The sequence below is a fragment of the Pempheris klunzingeri genome, chromosome 8, assembly GCF_042242105.1.
Source record: "Pempheris klunzingeri isolate RE-2024b chromosome 8, fPemKlu1.hap1, whole genome shotgun sequence".
Lineage (NCBI taxonomy): Eukaryota > Metazoa > Chordata > Actinopteri > Acropomatiformes > Pempheridae > Pempheris > Pempheris klunzingeri.
In genome coordinates this window covers 7,211,428-7,226,951 of record NC_092019.1, presented here as the reverse complement: position 1 = coordinate 7,226,951, position 15,524 = coordinate 7,211,428, and the positions used below count along the sequence as shown (strand labels likewise).

The 15,524-nt window shown below is 45.0% G+C and overlaps 1 protein-coding gene across 1 annotated transcript in view; it reads right to left on the bottom strand.

Moving 5' to 3' along the window:
* The window catches only part of rspo2 (R-spondin 2), a 55,374-nt gene that overhangs the window by 11,489 nt on the left and 28,361 nt on the right, over positions 1-15,524 (bottom strand). The window contains exons 4-5 of the mRNA XM_070835792.1: positions 9,797-9,940; positions 9,319-9,507 (exon numbers count right to left, since the gene is read on the bottom strand). Of these exons, the coding sequence (XP_070691893.1) occupies positions 9,319-9,507; positions 9,797-9,940 (333 nt within the window). The remainder of the gene's footprint in view (positions 1-9,318; positions 9,508-9,796; positions 9,941-15,524) is intronic.

Below are 15,524 nucleotides of genomic sequence, written 5' to 3'. Positions count from 1 at the left end.
TGCTTCTGTATTGCCAATGGGTCAGTGGGTCATTTAGCACTTCAGCATCTTTAAACTTTGCAATATGAGACTTAAAAACAAAGTCAGTGACAAGTGGAGCATTTAGCAGCTAAAGAGAAGATATTTTCTTCAGGCGTTGGTGCCATATCAACTTTATAAATTGATGATATGTTGTGTTTACAACCAGAAGCTCAGCTACTGGCTCTCGAACTATCTCGAGACTATTCACAGATTTTCTGCAGTTTATAACCGGAGAGTCTTAGCTGGTGTTGGTTTTGTTTAATGCATTAAGAAAACATGTTAAGGTCGCTAACTTGTGCATATATTTTCTCCATTACACTGAAATCGTTAACCTGTGACATCACCTTAGTGTTTTTTTGTGTTGATGTGAGTGTAGTACTCTACAACACTGGTGAGTTGGCCCTGGCCTCTACTTACCTATACTATTACTATGATGGCGGTCCTTTTAGTCTGCATCCCCCCTATAATTGTTACTGTTAGTTCACACACACACACACACACACAGAAAAATACCCAGACATACACACAACCAAAGGCCAGCAGGCCTATACTTGCTGCTTTGTTGTGTCTGCATGTTGGTCCACACTCATGGACATGAACGGGTCGGAGCCACAGCCTCTCTCTGAATTACCAGCTGTAATTAAAAGCTGTGATGTCTCTATAAAGATGCCCGCCAGAGATAGAGATGGAGAGGAGAGGAGAGGAGAGGAGAGGAGAGGAGAGGAGAGGAGAGGAGAGGAGAGGAGAGGAGAGGAGAGGAGAGGAGAGGAGAGGAGTTGAATTTCTGGTGGCTGAGCCAGTGCAACTGTGCACCAGATGTTTTCAGGCTCCCTGTTCGGCTCCTCGCCTTCCTTCTTTTCTCCTCCAGCCAGACCACTGGAGAGGGAAGACTGTAGTGCATGCAGCACCTCCTCGAACAATGTGCGCCACGCGAACACATCCTCCTCTGTGGCATGCACATTGTTCCTCAGACAGCCCTGCACTGTGATATGTGATACATGAGTGAGAGACTGTCATTCGAGTGCGAGACAGGAAAAGAGAATGGAAACAGGGACGAGGAAAAGAGCAGATAATGTGGTGACTTGTTCTGCCTGTGAGGTCTGTTTTATTGTTTGTCGGTGTCTATTACGTGTGTCTCACACTGTGGCTGCTTGAATGTGTCTGTCTGTAAGTGTGTGTCTGTGTGTGTGTCTGTGTGTGTGTGCGCATGTGTGTGTGTGTGTGCATGTGTGTGTATGCATTCTCATCTGCCTGGTGTGGTGTAGATGTGAAGATGAAAGCGCTTGCGGGCCACAGGAGAGCTGGCAACAGTGCCGGACTGGAGGTCTGGCAGACAGAGAGAGGAGGTGCAGGGATGCAGCTTGATCAAACAGATCCCTCTCTGACCAGCTTGGGTTATCTAAATATGAGGTGAGAAACCCCGCCACAGAGGCCCACTTCTACATGGGGTCAGACCGATATAAGCTCTTTTTTTTTGACTGAAGCAGAAACAGATGATAGTTTGTGCTTGTATCTGAGAAATTCCACCACTCCAAAAACGTCAAAAAGAAACGTTTTCCGAGTATTTTCTGCCTGTTAGAATGGAAGAGCCTCTAAAACTACATGTGGACCATCATAGCACACTCCAAATCCAAACTCACGATTTCTTTTAAAGCAGGTTGAGCAGGTTTCATTACATGTTTTACAGATGCCGCCGTTGGTGCTGTTCTGTAAAATCCTTTAACACCTCACTGTATTGATTTCTCTGGTCAGCCTTTCGACATAAAATAAGGAAAAATGTATTAATGGTGGTCAGAAGCAAACCTCTATTATGGCTTTAGTGGAGTCTGGCTAGTAGTCATCAGATCTTTTACAAGACTGAAAAGAGTCCCACATATGAGTTAACCCTACTTCAAAAATCTCCTCACAAGCTGTTGCCATCCATCCCTGTAAAGACACAGACCGTGTCTCGGCTGCTGTAAAAAATCACAGGGTGTAATAGCACAAACTGCCCATCAAGGGAACATTCACTGAAGGTGCACTTTACGGCCCCAACCGTGTCATGGGCAATATCAGCCCATATAATGCTCAGTGGGGGGAAATAGCTCCCGTTTGTGGGGCATGAGAACATGAAAACATTCCACTTCTGTACAGTATCTCCCCCCTTCTCTTCCTCCTCCTTCTTTCCCCCCTCCAGTTTGCTGCCACTTTGTTTGTTTGTGTACGTCTGTCTTTGATGGGGCTGTTGATGTCGGCCCCATATGCCTCATTTCCTCTGCCAGAAGACGACAACGGAAGCCTCGCAAGCAAAGCGGTGTTGCTCCTCTTTGACAAACAATATGTTCAAGGGATTTTCAAGCTTACAAATAGTCCATTTAGGTCATGTTTTCATAGATGTACGCAGGTTGTAGTCATGGCTGTCAAGCAGACATCATTTCAACATCAAATTGAATTCCACAAAGATATCTCTCAGTCCGCTTGCTTGGATTTTTGGAACAGCACTACTGCCAATGCACACTTCACAATAAACCGAGTCCAACAAATAAGAGGACTGCTGTATCTAATGTGTGTACATGAGTCTACAAAAGGCAGCTCGGCAAAACCACAACTCAACTAGGCCAAAGAGTGTGAAAAAAAACCCTTTACTCACACCCCTCCTCTTTCTTCCTGCTTGGAAAAGACCAGATGACAATAATGTGGAGTATGGAGCTCCAGTGAGCGCTGCTGACCCCTCCTCTTCCACCTCCCTCCTTCCATCCCTCCACCCCCTGGTCTTTGTAAGGCCTCCACATGTTTATGGCTCATGCCTGTGGTATGACGATGGATTCTCCATATAAAAGCCAGCAGGATCATGGGGTGTTTCAAATATTGCTCTCTGAAGACAGTTGCTGACAAAATGACAGCAGCCATATTTATTTTGGTCAGAGAGCAGGGGCACTTAGTGGGAAGTTAATCAGAGACCCACCCCTCCTCCTTCTCCCCACAGCTTCCAGCATCCCCCCCCCTTATAAGGAATGTACCGAGGGCAGAGAAGTCTCAGAGACTACTGGTAATGACTTTCTCCTACGATGGAAGATTTAACACCACTAAACTGTCTGAGAGGCAGAAAAATAAACCCGAAAGTTTAGTTTGAGAACATCAGCATAAAGCAAGTCTTGATTGCCTGTCCAGACATGAGGCAAGATAACTGATTTTCATCTAGTTAGGAGGAGATAACAAACGTACATGATATGGGACAGAAACAGGACTGTGACTGGTGACCATTGGCATTGGGACGCTGCAGAGCTGGCCATGTCATTGACAGGTTGATGTTTCTTTTCTCTTCACCCATAGTCTTCTTCAGTACAGCACAGTGCACAGCTTATAAAAAAAGTGCTTTCTGTCACTCCAGTTTTACAGTTTCACAGCCATGTGTACGGCATGAGGGAATCATTATTTTTCTACTGTGTATTTACTCTTCACAACCCGATTTTGGCAGTGTTTAATTAAATTAACGAACAATGAAAGCTTGTGTGTGGGGGGAGGGGTTAGTGAGTGGGGGGGTTATCCCAGTCAGACACCAACCCAGGCCCTGTGTCCAGAGCCAGGCCATCCGTGCTGTCCAAAGGAACCAGGGTATTTCTGAGGCCTTCTCACCAGCTACTGTGTCAGCCCCTATGGAGCGGCCTTATTAAATGAAGATTAAGCCAAGGCTCCCCCAGTCACAACAGGCTGCGGTGTGAGGCACACATAATCACTATGACAGGGAGGCTGCCAATTAGTGCTCTCCTTCTGTCCTGGGAAAGCGCTCCTCACTCCGCTCCCGCTAGCGGGAAGAACTGATCCGGATTGTCCGTGATATTACCGAGGCCAGAGATCGCCGTTAATCACCACCCGTCATTCCACTGTGGCAGAAATCAGAGCAAGACTTGTCATCTGTGCACCAGCTTTCCCTTCCAAAAGTCATGACTTCTCGTAGAGCACACCCGGGGAACATTAATTGTAATAATGAGATAAATACATGAAGGAACAGAAGTGTAAATCTCTGTTTTCAAGTGCTTTGGGTAGACGTCAGAATGGTGGCTCAAGCAGAGCTCGATTGTTGTTGGCTTGGACAAACTGCACCATGAGCTCTTCTGCTGAGAAAAGAACACGTTCCATCAATTAGCCTCAAGTTGAAAGCTTGCGTCTGTTTTAGAAAAAAAGCTGGCCTGATGGTAGAAGGCTACATCTGAAAAAAACATATCCAGAAATGTGTTTGGATGCGAGGTTTCCAAGCCAAACACAGGCCAGACTCAGATGTGATCATGCTGAGTGCATAACTAAAACGCTCAGAAGTGAATGGCATCTTTCGCCAGAGCTTAAACCTCTTGGCTCAGAGAGTATAAACACCAAAATTGTGTCACACGCTCATATACATGCATGCGCATTAACCGCTTGCTCGTACGCAAAGACTGCCAGAGACCGGAATTGTTTGGTGTGCCGAGCGGTGTGAGCTACAGACAAGGCGGTTGAGCTTCCTCCAGAGCGGATTTGAGGCAATCACCGTTGCTCTGTGCATCGTTTTACAGGAGCAGAGACTCTGGAGCAGATGGTTCGCAGACGGTGAAGACCAGGAGGTCCACAGTACTGTGGATTCACCGCAGAACCAGACCGGTTTCAGACAGAACCTGGCATGAATCCCACCAGTCAACCAAATCCTCATGGGGTCTGGTCGATCCGGGGTAGATCTGGGTTCACTTTGGTCCCCTGCTCCAGACTGTAGGTGCTTGTGGGGTAAATTAAACAACTGCCCGCCTTTCTGCCATGTCTAATGGCCTTAAATACAGACAAAGACCTTGCAGGGCCTTTAGATGTCGAACTGCAGAGGAGTGATGACGTGGTAGACTGAGGCTAGGTGGGTTTATCCTCCTCTACACCCCTGCCACAGAATGTGTAACAAAACGTGTTTATCCAAGGTTTCAAATTGATGGCAGAGAGAATAGTTTAGGCATCAAGGCTGCAAGAGGCAGTTATCACAGTTACAGTATAAACACAAACTGCACACAGAAGTTATGACAGACAGTATTAGTGGTGGCTGGATCCAAGCACTCAGATGACTGATGGGATGGAGGGCTTGGCCTTGGTTGAGCCCTACAGCAGAAAAGGTTTCTCTGGTTACACACACGGGAGATCAATACTCCCACAAAGGCCCACAGCTCTCCAAGTACAGGTACATAATCCAGTGGCCAAAGATAATCATTATACTGTATGTGCCTTTCTTATTCATCCTCTCTCTGCTGCTTACTACTCTCCCTCTTTTCCTTTCCTTGAGCTCAGCATGGTGACTGTGCACCTTCATGGGCTCATGGAAGCATTTAGAGTGTAAATTGAACTACATTGTTATAGAAAACTAGGTCTTAAACATGTTTCTGTTATCAGCTCCAAAATTTGCCAAGCTATGAATTTTTACTGTTCCATAACTTCATATTGTAAAACCTCTGTTCTCGTTTGGGTTAACTTTGGTCTTGGCCTCCTCCTGCGCTACAAATGTCCCTTAAAGGGATCTACTTTTACCCACAAATCAAGCCAGCAGGGCTGCACAAATGACACTCTGGCCTGCTACCATAAAGATTTTTGTGCCGTCTGAGAATCTGAAAGCTGATTTGTAAAACTGTTGGAAATTAGCCCGCGTCGCAATAGTGTGTTTGTGTTGGACTTTACTCCCTTTTAAATCTCAAATCGGGGATTACATTAAGAGTGGGAGTCTCGAGAGCTTTAACATTTTAAGTTGTTTACACAACATCTAATGTCACTGACATGGCAGAAGCAGCTGTTGTTCAAAGATTATAGTAGAGTGGGTGGGCAAGAGAGAAAGAAAGGAAAATACACAGATGGATTGATGGGCGATGCAGGGCAGCAGCAAAAAGATGAATCGAGGTTGTCGCACATGTCTGTTTGTAAACCAGTGAATCTGATGACAGGGGTTGCTGGGAAATCTCTGTAGGGAATTCCTTATTAGCATCAATATGAAACAGTCGGGCACTGCAGCGTTATCGCTCTCCTCACCTTTCCTCTCCTCTCCTCCCATCAGTTCACAAGATAGAGGGGGGGGGGCTAAGTCCGTCAATGCTGATATCACCGGAGCAGCTATTAATAAAGTCTCTTTATTGTTTATAGCCTGTTCAGAGCACCACTCGAGGGATCCAGAGGATAGAGGAGCATTTTACCGTCTCAAGGGTACAATGCAAACGCCTGGCACACACACCGAGCCGAGCAGCCACGTGACAAGACTTCCTTATTCCTCTAGAGATTATCTAGCACATTTTCCCTTGAAGTATTCCATGTTAGCGATGCACCAAATTTAAGCTTAATGAAAAAGGGAGAAGTTGACAAAGATTTTCATCAACATTGCACTGAAGGTTTTTCAATCACTTGATGTTTCCAGAATTAATGTGATTAATAGCAACAGGAGCACTTTTTCCAGATAAGTTGTGCAGTTGTTGAATGTGACTGCCGTAAACAAAAAAAGCAGGTCAAATCTTAATGATTTGACCTGCTTTATGGCTTTAGATACTTTTAAATAGTTTTTGGGAAAAATCCATCCTCTCCAGCCTCCCAGCATTGTCACGTATGTAGTTGTCCATTTTAGTTGGAGTGTTACTTATAGAATATTCCCTAAATAATACGTGCAACGCAGCTGGTGGAAATACAACAAGTTCCCATTTTAGTTTTGCCAAACTTCAAAACATTGCTTAAAATTAGCTTGACAGTTGGATAGAAATAGAGTTTGTGATAGTGTACCACCACATATTTTCTCTGTCCATCTGCTCCAAACCATCTTTCCTCACCATTTTCAGGACAGTATGTTATCAGGACACTGCTGCTCTGGCAAACACCGACTGAGAACAGAAAATGAATCCCAGCAGTGCGAATGATACATAGTGTTTACGCTGATCGGCAACTTGTACGGAACACATCAGACACGGTTTACACAAGTCGTCATGTTTGCTGTGAAATTGCCCCTCCTCTTGACATTATCTGGGCTTTACTTTCTCTGCTTGTGTGTGTTTTACATAGGGATTAGATCTTTGCCGACACAGAGAGAAAAGAAGAAGATCACTCGTACTGTCCTTGTGCGCCTAAGCCGGGAGACGGGGATCTGTCAATGACGTCCAGTGTAATTTAAATACGTAGATATGTAGAAATGCAAGCCAGGGTGATCAGATAAGCATTGCCATAAATAGTGTATACCTACATGCTGCTTCCTCTGTCTCCATTTAATCCACATCATCTTTACAGTCTGCAGTTATATAATCCTATGCTTATCCTAAACATCGGTGTCTGGTGTCCGGTGAGAAGAGCTGATAAAAATGTTCATTTTTAGACATAGACTTAGTCTTGTGTTCCAAATGATCAATATAAGCGCTTCTTATATTTAGAATTTCTTATGAATATGAATAAAATACATACATTTAGTTTACAGTTTTCTAAATTCGACTTGAAGATTAAATTTACCATCTTGCACTGCAAAGGCTGTTACTTTTAAGCAGTACTTGGGACCTATAGCCGTCAAAATCCTTTACATTTTTATACATTTAAAAGGTCACCTAGCAAGGTATTTTATGATGAACTCAGCCATATTGCAGCCCTTTCTTGAACATCCACTTCCGAATCACCTCCATTTCAGAGGGTGGCCTCTCGTCCCACTGGATTATGCTTTATTATCACTCGCGGGAAGTGATTATTTTACAACGCCAGTCGGTCAAGCTCCCATGTGACTGCACTGGATCTCCTCCCGTTCGACTTCAGTGGCTTACATTTTTACTTTGTATTTATTTGAGCTGAAGAGTGTTGCATTTCACTGGCTTTTGCCAAGTGGGGATTTTTCACTAGCGGTCGAGTGGTGGGGAATTAACAACACATGCCTAAGTCTGAAATTTACCTTTATTAAACAGGCCACCGCAGCACTTCATGAGCCCGGAGAGCCCTAAGATGCACACACAGTGACACTTTAACACACAGCTTTTAACCACACAGCTGAGGCCACTGGTCTTCCGTAGAGACTTTGACTCAGTCATTGAATAAGGAACTGTACTGAGAGGTTTGCAATGGCCGCATCACCAGGGAGCAGTAGCTTTAAGTAAGATGTACGTGACGAGTCTGCTGTCGGTTTCTAACAGACTGAAGAAGAATGGCTCTGCTATGCGCTCAATTTAAACTTCACAACTTCCCATCAGTGACTTCATGCTTGAGATAATTAATGACAGTAACCATGAGCAACAATGCCAAATTTTAATTAAAGAAGGTCATAAAGTATCTTGGAAAAGGTCAAGCAGGCACGACAAAGTCATGAAGAGGTGCGTGGGGGTTGGAGAGAATTTCCCTGACAAACAGGACAGGGCTTTAGGGACTAAACGTGCCATGAAATCACAGTTTCCAACCAAGAAAGCAGCAACTTCCTTGGTTGTGCTGTAATATGAGAAACTATCAGGGTTTAGTTCAAGTTTATTTACACTTTCACCACTTCACTAAATGATCCTCCAATTCAACACTCCACGCCAAGAATTGAGAAAAGTGCTCAAGGTTAGAATATTTTCCTCTTTCAGTTAAACAACGCTTTTCTTTTTTTTTTTTGACAGCTTGAATGATATCTGCCACTGTAATTGCTTCCTTATTTGGTAAATTAAATATTTACACTTGGCCTATCCTAATCCAAAGTTTATGAGAGACATAAAAGTACATTAAGGGAAAAGACATTTATTTTAAAAGCACTGCTAACTGAGGCCATCACCCCAAATGGTGTGTTTGGACCATCTGAGAGAAATGGTTTACTTTTTGAAAAAAAAAAAAAAAAACCCTTCGCTGTATTCACACACAGAGAAATTCCAGATTTGACTTCTCATTTAATGGCCTGACATGCATGCTGTGTGCACCGCAAATATCTCTCAAGCTGACGGGAGGAAACAGAGACGGCCATTGAGGAAACCTGCAGTTCGTACTTTGAAGAATTCCACTGGGGAGAGGAAGAGAGATGGGGAGAGAGGGGGGAAAAATATACCTCAGAAAGAGAGCTGGCTCAAACAAGGCCGCCATGGAAAAATACTGATATTTCATGCACGGAAACACCACTGTGCACCTCAAAAACGCAGACGGTGAAAAAACAAGGCTGAGTGCAAGGTACAAGGGTTACATGAAGCAGGTGGAACTCTGAGAGGGGGAAAGAGCTGTCCTATGGGATAAGTGGGCTGTTTTCTTTAATATTCACCAGAGTCGTGTAAAGTGAACATGGATGGAGTTCGGACCGACTGACAGAATATCTCTTACACATATCAACGTATGGCTACATAACATCCTTACCTCTCCTGCAGTGCCTCATGGCCATTTTGCACATCCTGGACTCAGCGATGGTGGGACAGGGTATTGTGTCCTTGGGTGGTTTCTTTACAATGTGCCGCGTCCGGGTCTCCAGACCCCACTTATAGCCACAGGTTTTGTTTCTCCTGGTGCAGGCTCCCCATTCGCTCCACTGGCCCACCTCACAGCCCTCTGGAGAGACACACAGTAAGTGATGTGCAGTGAAACCACGGCAGAGTGCAATTTAGAGGCAACTCAAAGACCCCAGGTCAAGCTTTAATACGGGGTGAAGGAGCTTTATTGGGATGCAATAACCTCTTTGTGTGAGGTCTCAGCTGAACTGCTTGTTTTTCAGTCCAAAATAAGCAGACCAACTGAGAACTTACAGAGTGATGTGTCCAGGTAAAGAAAAGGGTAAAAGGCAAGGTTGTTTACTTTCCTAACACTTCATTTTTGTACACATCTGTGATGATACACGTACCTCCACACTCCATGGTGTCTTCCAGCGGGGCAAAGCCCTCGGGGCACTTGTCAAAGCAGCGCCCTTTGTGTAGGTAAAAACCCGACTTGCACTTGGTGCAGAAGTCTTTGCTGAAGCAGGACTCGCAGTTCTCTATCCTGCACCCTGGAGGAAGAAGGAGAGAAAGAGGAGAGTCATCAGGGTCTGAGCAACCCTCTCATCTGGAGTTGATCGAAAGCTAAGGGGTTTGGGGAAAGGGGTTCATGAAAGGAGTATACCGTCTCTCCCACAAAAAAAAAAAAAGCCGCCGATGCCCTGTGAATCATTTCTCTCTGGGGATCAAGTCTATTTCAGAAAACTTGTTTTGCCTGACAGAGATTTTTTTTTCCATCTTCCTGTTCTTGTTCTTGTTCTTGTTGTGAGCAAGTCACTTGTGCAAAAACATAACAGCGAAGACAGTGAAGAATAATGTTACGTTGACCTCTTTCAGCAAATTGCACCGATATCCAACAGTCTGGTTACAAACACAAGCTCGTGTGTTTTCAACAAATGGAGTGCTACAACAGGAATACATCCCATTAGGTCTCTGAATGGTGTCCTTAATATGCTGTCCTATCACTCTACACTGCTCCAATCTGTGTCTGTTTCCATAAGTGAGGGTTATTGGGAGGTCAGGTTTTCATTAAAGTGTGAATGATGGCCCATGATCACAATGCTGGCCAGCTGTGCAGACCTGTTAAATTTGGCAACGATATGAAAGGGGCAAGGTAGGTTAGGAAGGGGGTGGTATGCGGGACAACATTTTGTGCCACCTTGCCAAACAAATGCTGATGCATTTAGTGAGCACACAACAGCACACTTATCCTCCCACGCCACACCCTGCTGCTGCACACAGTGCCACACTTGCAAAGAAAGGCACGGCAATGTGTCATCAAGCTCTTACTCTGCAAATAGCAAGTCAGGCAGGGCCAAATTACAACAACCACACCAACGGGGCGACGCACAGGCCCACATGATTAGAAGGAGCCTCCCAGAGCTGTCTAATTTATGACGCTCCTCAGAAGCTCTATGTGACTCTATTGCCCAATAGGCTTCCAGTGTTGGGAAACCACTATCTACAACCTGCAGCCACCATCTCCGGGGCTTCCCAGGTAGGGTGTAAACTGCTCCTCTGGTTGAGTCTTGCACGGGGATGCAACCATGCATTAGTGCGGGTGCATTTCTCCACGCGCAAACCTGCGTCACTGTGATTTTCCACATGTGAGAGCGACGGAGGCTGAGGGCTGCTCTTTTATCTGTGACCCTTGCAGGGCCCGGGGAAGGGAAGGTTCTCACAATCACACCCCTTAATTACACCATCTCCAGCTAACCATCAGGCCTCCTCCTCGACATTCCTCCAAAACGAGGGGGTCCCTCCCCGCTTTACTTTGAACCCTAAAGTATGGCCTCTGCCCACTCACTCTGGTCTCACGCTTTCCCGACCAGTCTAAACAAACCATGGACACACACACACATGCACAAACACACACATACCAATCAGATAGGTCTGGAGATAGACCCACTCTGCAATGAAGCTGTAACTCTACATTCAGAAAAATGTAGATGCACTAACCATAAGTCACTGCTCTCTTTGGTAATTTCCTGTGTTCACATATCATTTTATATTATTAATTCAATCATCTGGTATCATTTAGCTTATCTTGGTATTACTTTTTACTCCATTTTATCTTATCTCGACACACTGTATGTCTTGAATTTCCAGAGTTCCGCTGCGCTGCAGAGATTTTGGTGTGGAATATGTGAGTCTAAGGGTGTAAATGCTTTTTGCTGCCCTTTTTTTTTTTTTTTTAGCTCTCTGCCTCTCATCAACTTCTTTCTGGTTAAAACTGAATCGGTCAGTCTTGGGTTTGATACAAGACAAGCAGGGAGCAGGCTAATAAATCACCAAGCTAATTGGAAAGCACAAAGCTGTCTTTTAGCCTTCACACTTCCTAGGCCTGTCATCACCTGAGAGACTTTTAGCTCCCAAACAAAAAAATAAAAGAGCGAGAGGGGGAACAAGAACATCTGGCAGTACTCTTAAGCACTGGAGTTGTTGTGCAATCCTCAGTTATTGACAGTAAATACGAGCAACACAGATGTGCAGAATACTGTATCCTTGCAGCAGTAGGTTTTTGTATGAACCATCACTGTTGGTTTCGGTTTCAGATGCATTATGGTAGTGGAGCAAATGCCCTGACATCTTGTTTTCTAAATAGAAGATAAGTAATAATGTCACTTTGAGAGATGGATGAGGTGGATGACACATCAATGCGGCTCCATGAGAGTTAAAGTGCAGGGAGCCGAAGCCGGAAGGTCAGAGGTCATCAGGGAACAGGGTGGGTCGGAAGGGATCACTATGACAGACATTTATTCCACTGTCCAGTTATCTGGCAAAAGGCTATCTGGGACAGCATGGGCTATCTGTGACACTGGAGAAGCTCCGAGGCTGACCACTGACCGAGTAGGCAGTTAGGCAGCTCGTCCAGCAACTCTAGAAACAGATACAGGGGAGAGCGGGTTCATTCTCCCTGCAGGATTAACCTCTGGACCACCTTTAAAGTCTTCATCTAGGTGCCTCAGGGAGACTAATGAGAAATAATGAGGTCATCAGATCCTATTGAAGGCCCAGTGTTCCTGGGACTTAAACGTATTATCATCATTATCTCCCAGCCTGGTTCTGGCTGTTCTGGGGAGTTATATTATGAATACAGGAGGACAAGCCTTATGTTTCAGCTCTGAGAGGAATTTCAAAAGCTGAGGGTACACGATTTGAGGAGATTAACGCTACATCAGTTCCACCATTTTGACTTTTTTGTCGTTTGTTTGATTTTGCACTTGAATTTTATGTGGTTAGCATGTCAAGTGCATTTTAAGTTGAGAGATGAGTCACTGAGCGTCGCTTGTGATCTAATGGCGCATGCTTGGCAGAAGTCGGTCCCTCTGCTGTGGTCTGGATAAGGAACCAGTCGATATTATCACGGACACTCAAAACCTCATGTCAGCTTCATTCAACTGCTGTTCCTCCGCAGGCTGACAGCACCATGTGTAATCACTCTATTTATTTACATGAATATTCACTGTGTGAAGAAAGGGCGCTAAATCATTTTGTGAAGATTGATGAATCTCTTGTATTCCAGACAGAGTCTTTTACATTATCTGAGCTGGAGGTGGGTTGTCTGCCGAGACAGACTCCTCCAGAAAGCTAACCAGACCCGATGTTGCGCAGCAGGAGTGTCCATGTCATAAAAGACCTGGCAGTTAGAGGGGGAAAACAAGCCCTATTTTTCCATCCTTCGCCTCCAAGCTGAGTCGAACAGCTCTGACCTACTCTCTAGGCCCCGGGTTTGGCTGACATGGAAGCTCTGGCTTGCTCGCTGCCACCCAGCCATGTCGTGTGGAGCTGCGGATGGCAGGAGTTCATGGCAAAGGCCAGAGCTGCCATGTTCTTCCCAACTCTCTCCATGCTGTTTTTTCCACATGGGTGCTCCTCCTCATGCCGCCGTAGAGCTAGGTGAAGCAGAGGTGGTGTTCCTGTCAATCACCGTCTCCCAAAGAGAGGGCGGGAGTGACAGATATGTCAGTGGTCCTCCTAGCTACTTCATTCCAAGGAACACAGTCTGCGATATACCAGGATCTGCTCCTGTATCTGCTCAGCCAGCTCCAGCATACACACAGAGAGCTCAAGCTCCAGACAGTGGTCAAGCACAGACAGCCCTTCCACTCACACTATAGTATGCACAATTACACAGTGTTTTGAGAAAAAACCCAATTCAACTATGCGTCTGGCTATAATGTCCTGGGAGCAGGGCTTGGTTTGGTGGGTCCATTGTATTGTCTGGCAAATCTGAAAGTGCAGTTAGTAAAGCTGTGATGATTAAATGTCCCTCGGTAAAGCTCAAAGGCCAAAAGCAACGGGTCTTTTTGTTGCAGACTGTGCAATGGAAATACCCACAAGCTAAGAAACAGGCAGGGAAAGACAGACCTTCAATGAGAGATATGGAGAGGGAAAGCGGGAAAGACAGTTGCCAGTACCACTAAATAAAAGATTCAAAGCCCATGTTAGTTCCTTTACACAGTCTTGGTACCCATTTTGGATAACCTCCTACCCATCAAGTATGACGTACTTTAAAACTAAAATGATCTTGGAAAAGATATATCCACTCACCTTCAATATCCAATTCCCTAATTTGATGTGACAAAGCAGCGAGAAATACAACAATGGAATTTGGTAACAAACGTCCTCAGTCCGAGAAATGCAGTTAAAAAGTAATTACAATTGGCAATCCAAAATAATTACCTCTGACAGAAGAGTCTCTAGTGGCACATTACAGTGGCACTGAATGAGCTGTGATATTTAAACCATGTTTCCAGGATATTGGCAATCTCAGGCCTTGATCAGACTGGTTGTTGGTTGGCAGCGAACACTGGGGTTTCTGCATGTTTTAAAGCCCACTGCAGCGGGGTAAGGCAACTGGGTTGGCGGTTAGAGTTTGTGTATGTGTGTGTAGCAGTGGGGGGTCCGTAATACACCCCGAGGGAGGAGGTTTTGAATGCAGCCCTGCTCCCATGCAGACCCTCTCAACACTCTCTCACTTAAAAGACAGCTCTGATAGTCGCCCTTTAGCTCATAATTCTTTCAGCCAGAGAGCTCGCTTGTGATACAAAATGACAGAATGTGCTTTGGCTTGGGAATGTACGTTAAAACCGAGGTATTATGAAAAGTGACTGAGGCAAGAGTATGACTGCACCGCATTCACACAGATTTGGCTGTACATACAGCAGCGCACTGTGTGACCGTTGCTACAAATCTTCCCTGCAGAGCAGTGGGTTGACACCCACAGACACTGGTGTGGGGCCTCTTCTGGACGGCTGATAAGAACCCCTGTGGATAACAGTGGAGTTCCTGCATATGGTTTATAGCTCATATCAACCCGTCAATTAGCTGCTGAAAAGAGTTCTTGCAAAGCTGAGACCCAGGAACATAATATATGGACACACAGAAAAGGTATTATGCAACAAAGAGGCATTGCTTAGGAACCAGCTTCGTCTTAGTAATGGTGGTTAACACTGTGGCTCCCGTGTCTCGGGCCTCTTTGGAATCCAGCTGAAGTGTAGTTGTAAATGGGCCTCCAATTATGTTACGTTGCAGAAAGTATAGTTCCCATTGTTTGCGGCTCTAATTATGGTGTTATTTTCTCTGCAATGTAGGGAAAAACCCCTAGACCTGTGAGCCTTACATTTAAAATTCATCAAGTGAGGCACCGTTTCTCAAATGTTGCTGAGAAATTAGTAGTTATGTATAGTGAGGCTGAAAAAAAGTGAGATTCCAAATTAGCGTATACTGATCTCCTACGAATTGCTGGAAATACGGTTCCCCTCTAATTCTATTGTCCACTTTTCTTTTGTACTTTTGTGTCCCGCGTTTAAATGTTCCTTCAATTGCTGCCAACAAGAAGAACGTCTGCAGTAAATTGCTTCTAGGTAGTGTGTACTATACCTGTGTCCCATTGCAGGGGCTACAATGGATCCTCTCAAGGATGAGGCCCATAAACGAGGGACTCTTTTGAGAGGACTAGAAGCAAACTCACAGAGACCAAAACTAATGGTGAATCATCCGATCGTCAACACACAAAGTCATAAATTTATGACCAGGAGTTTGACTTATTATGGCTGAAAAAACTGCACCCCATGCCTGAATTTACAGTGT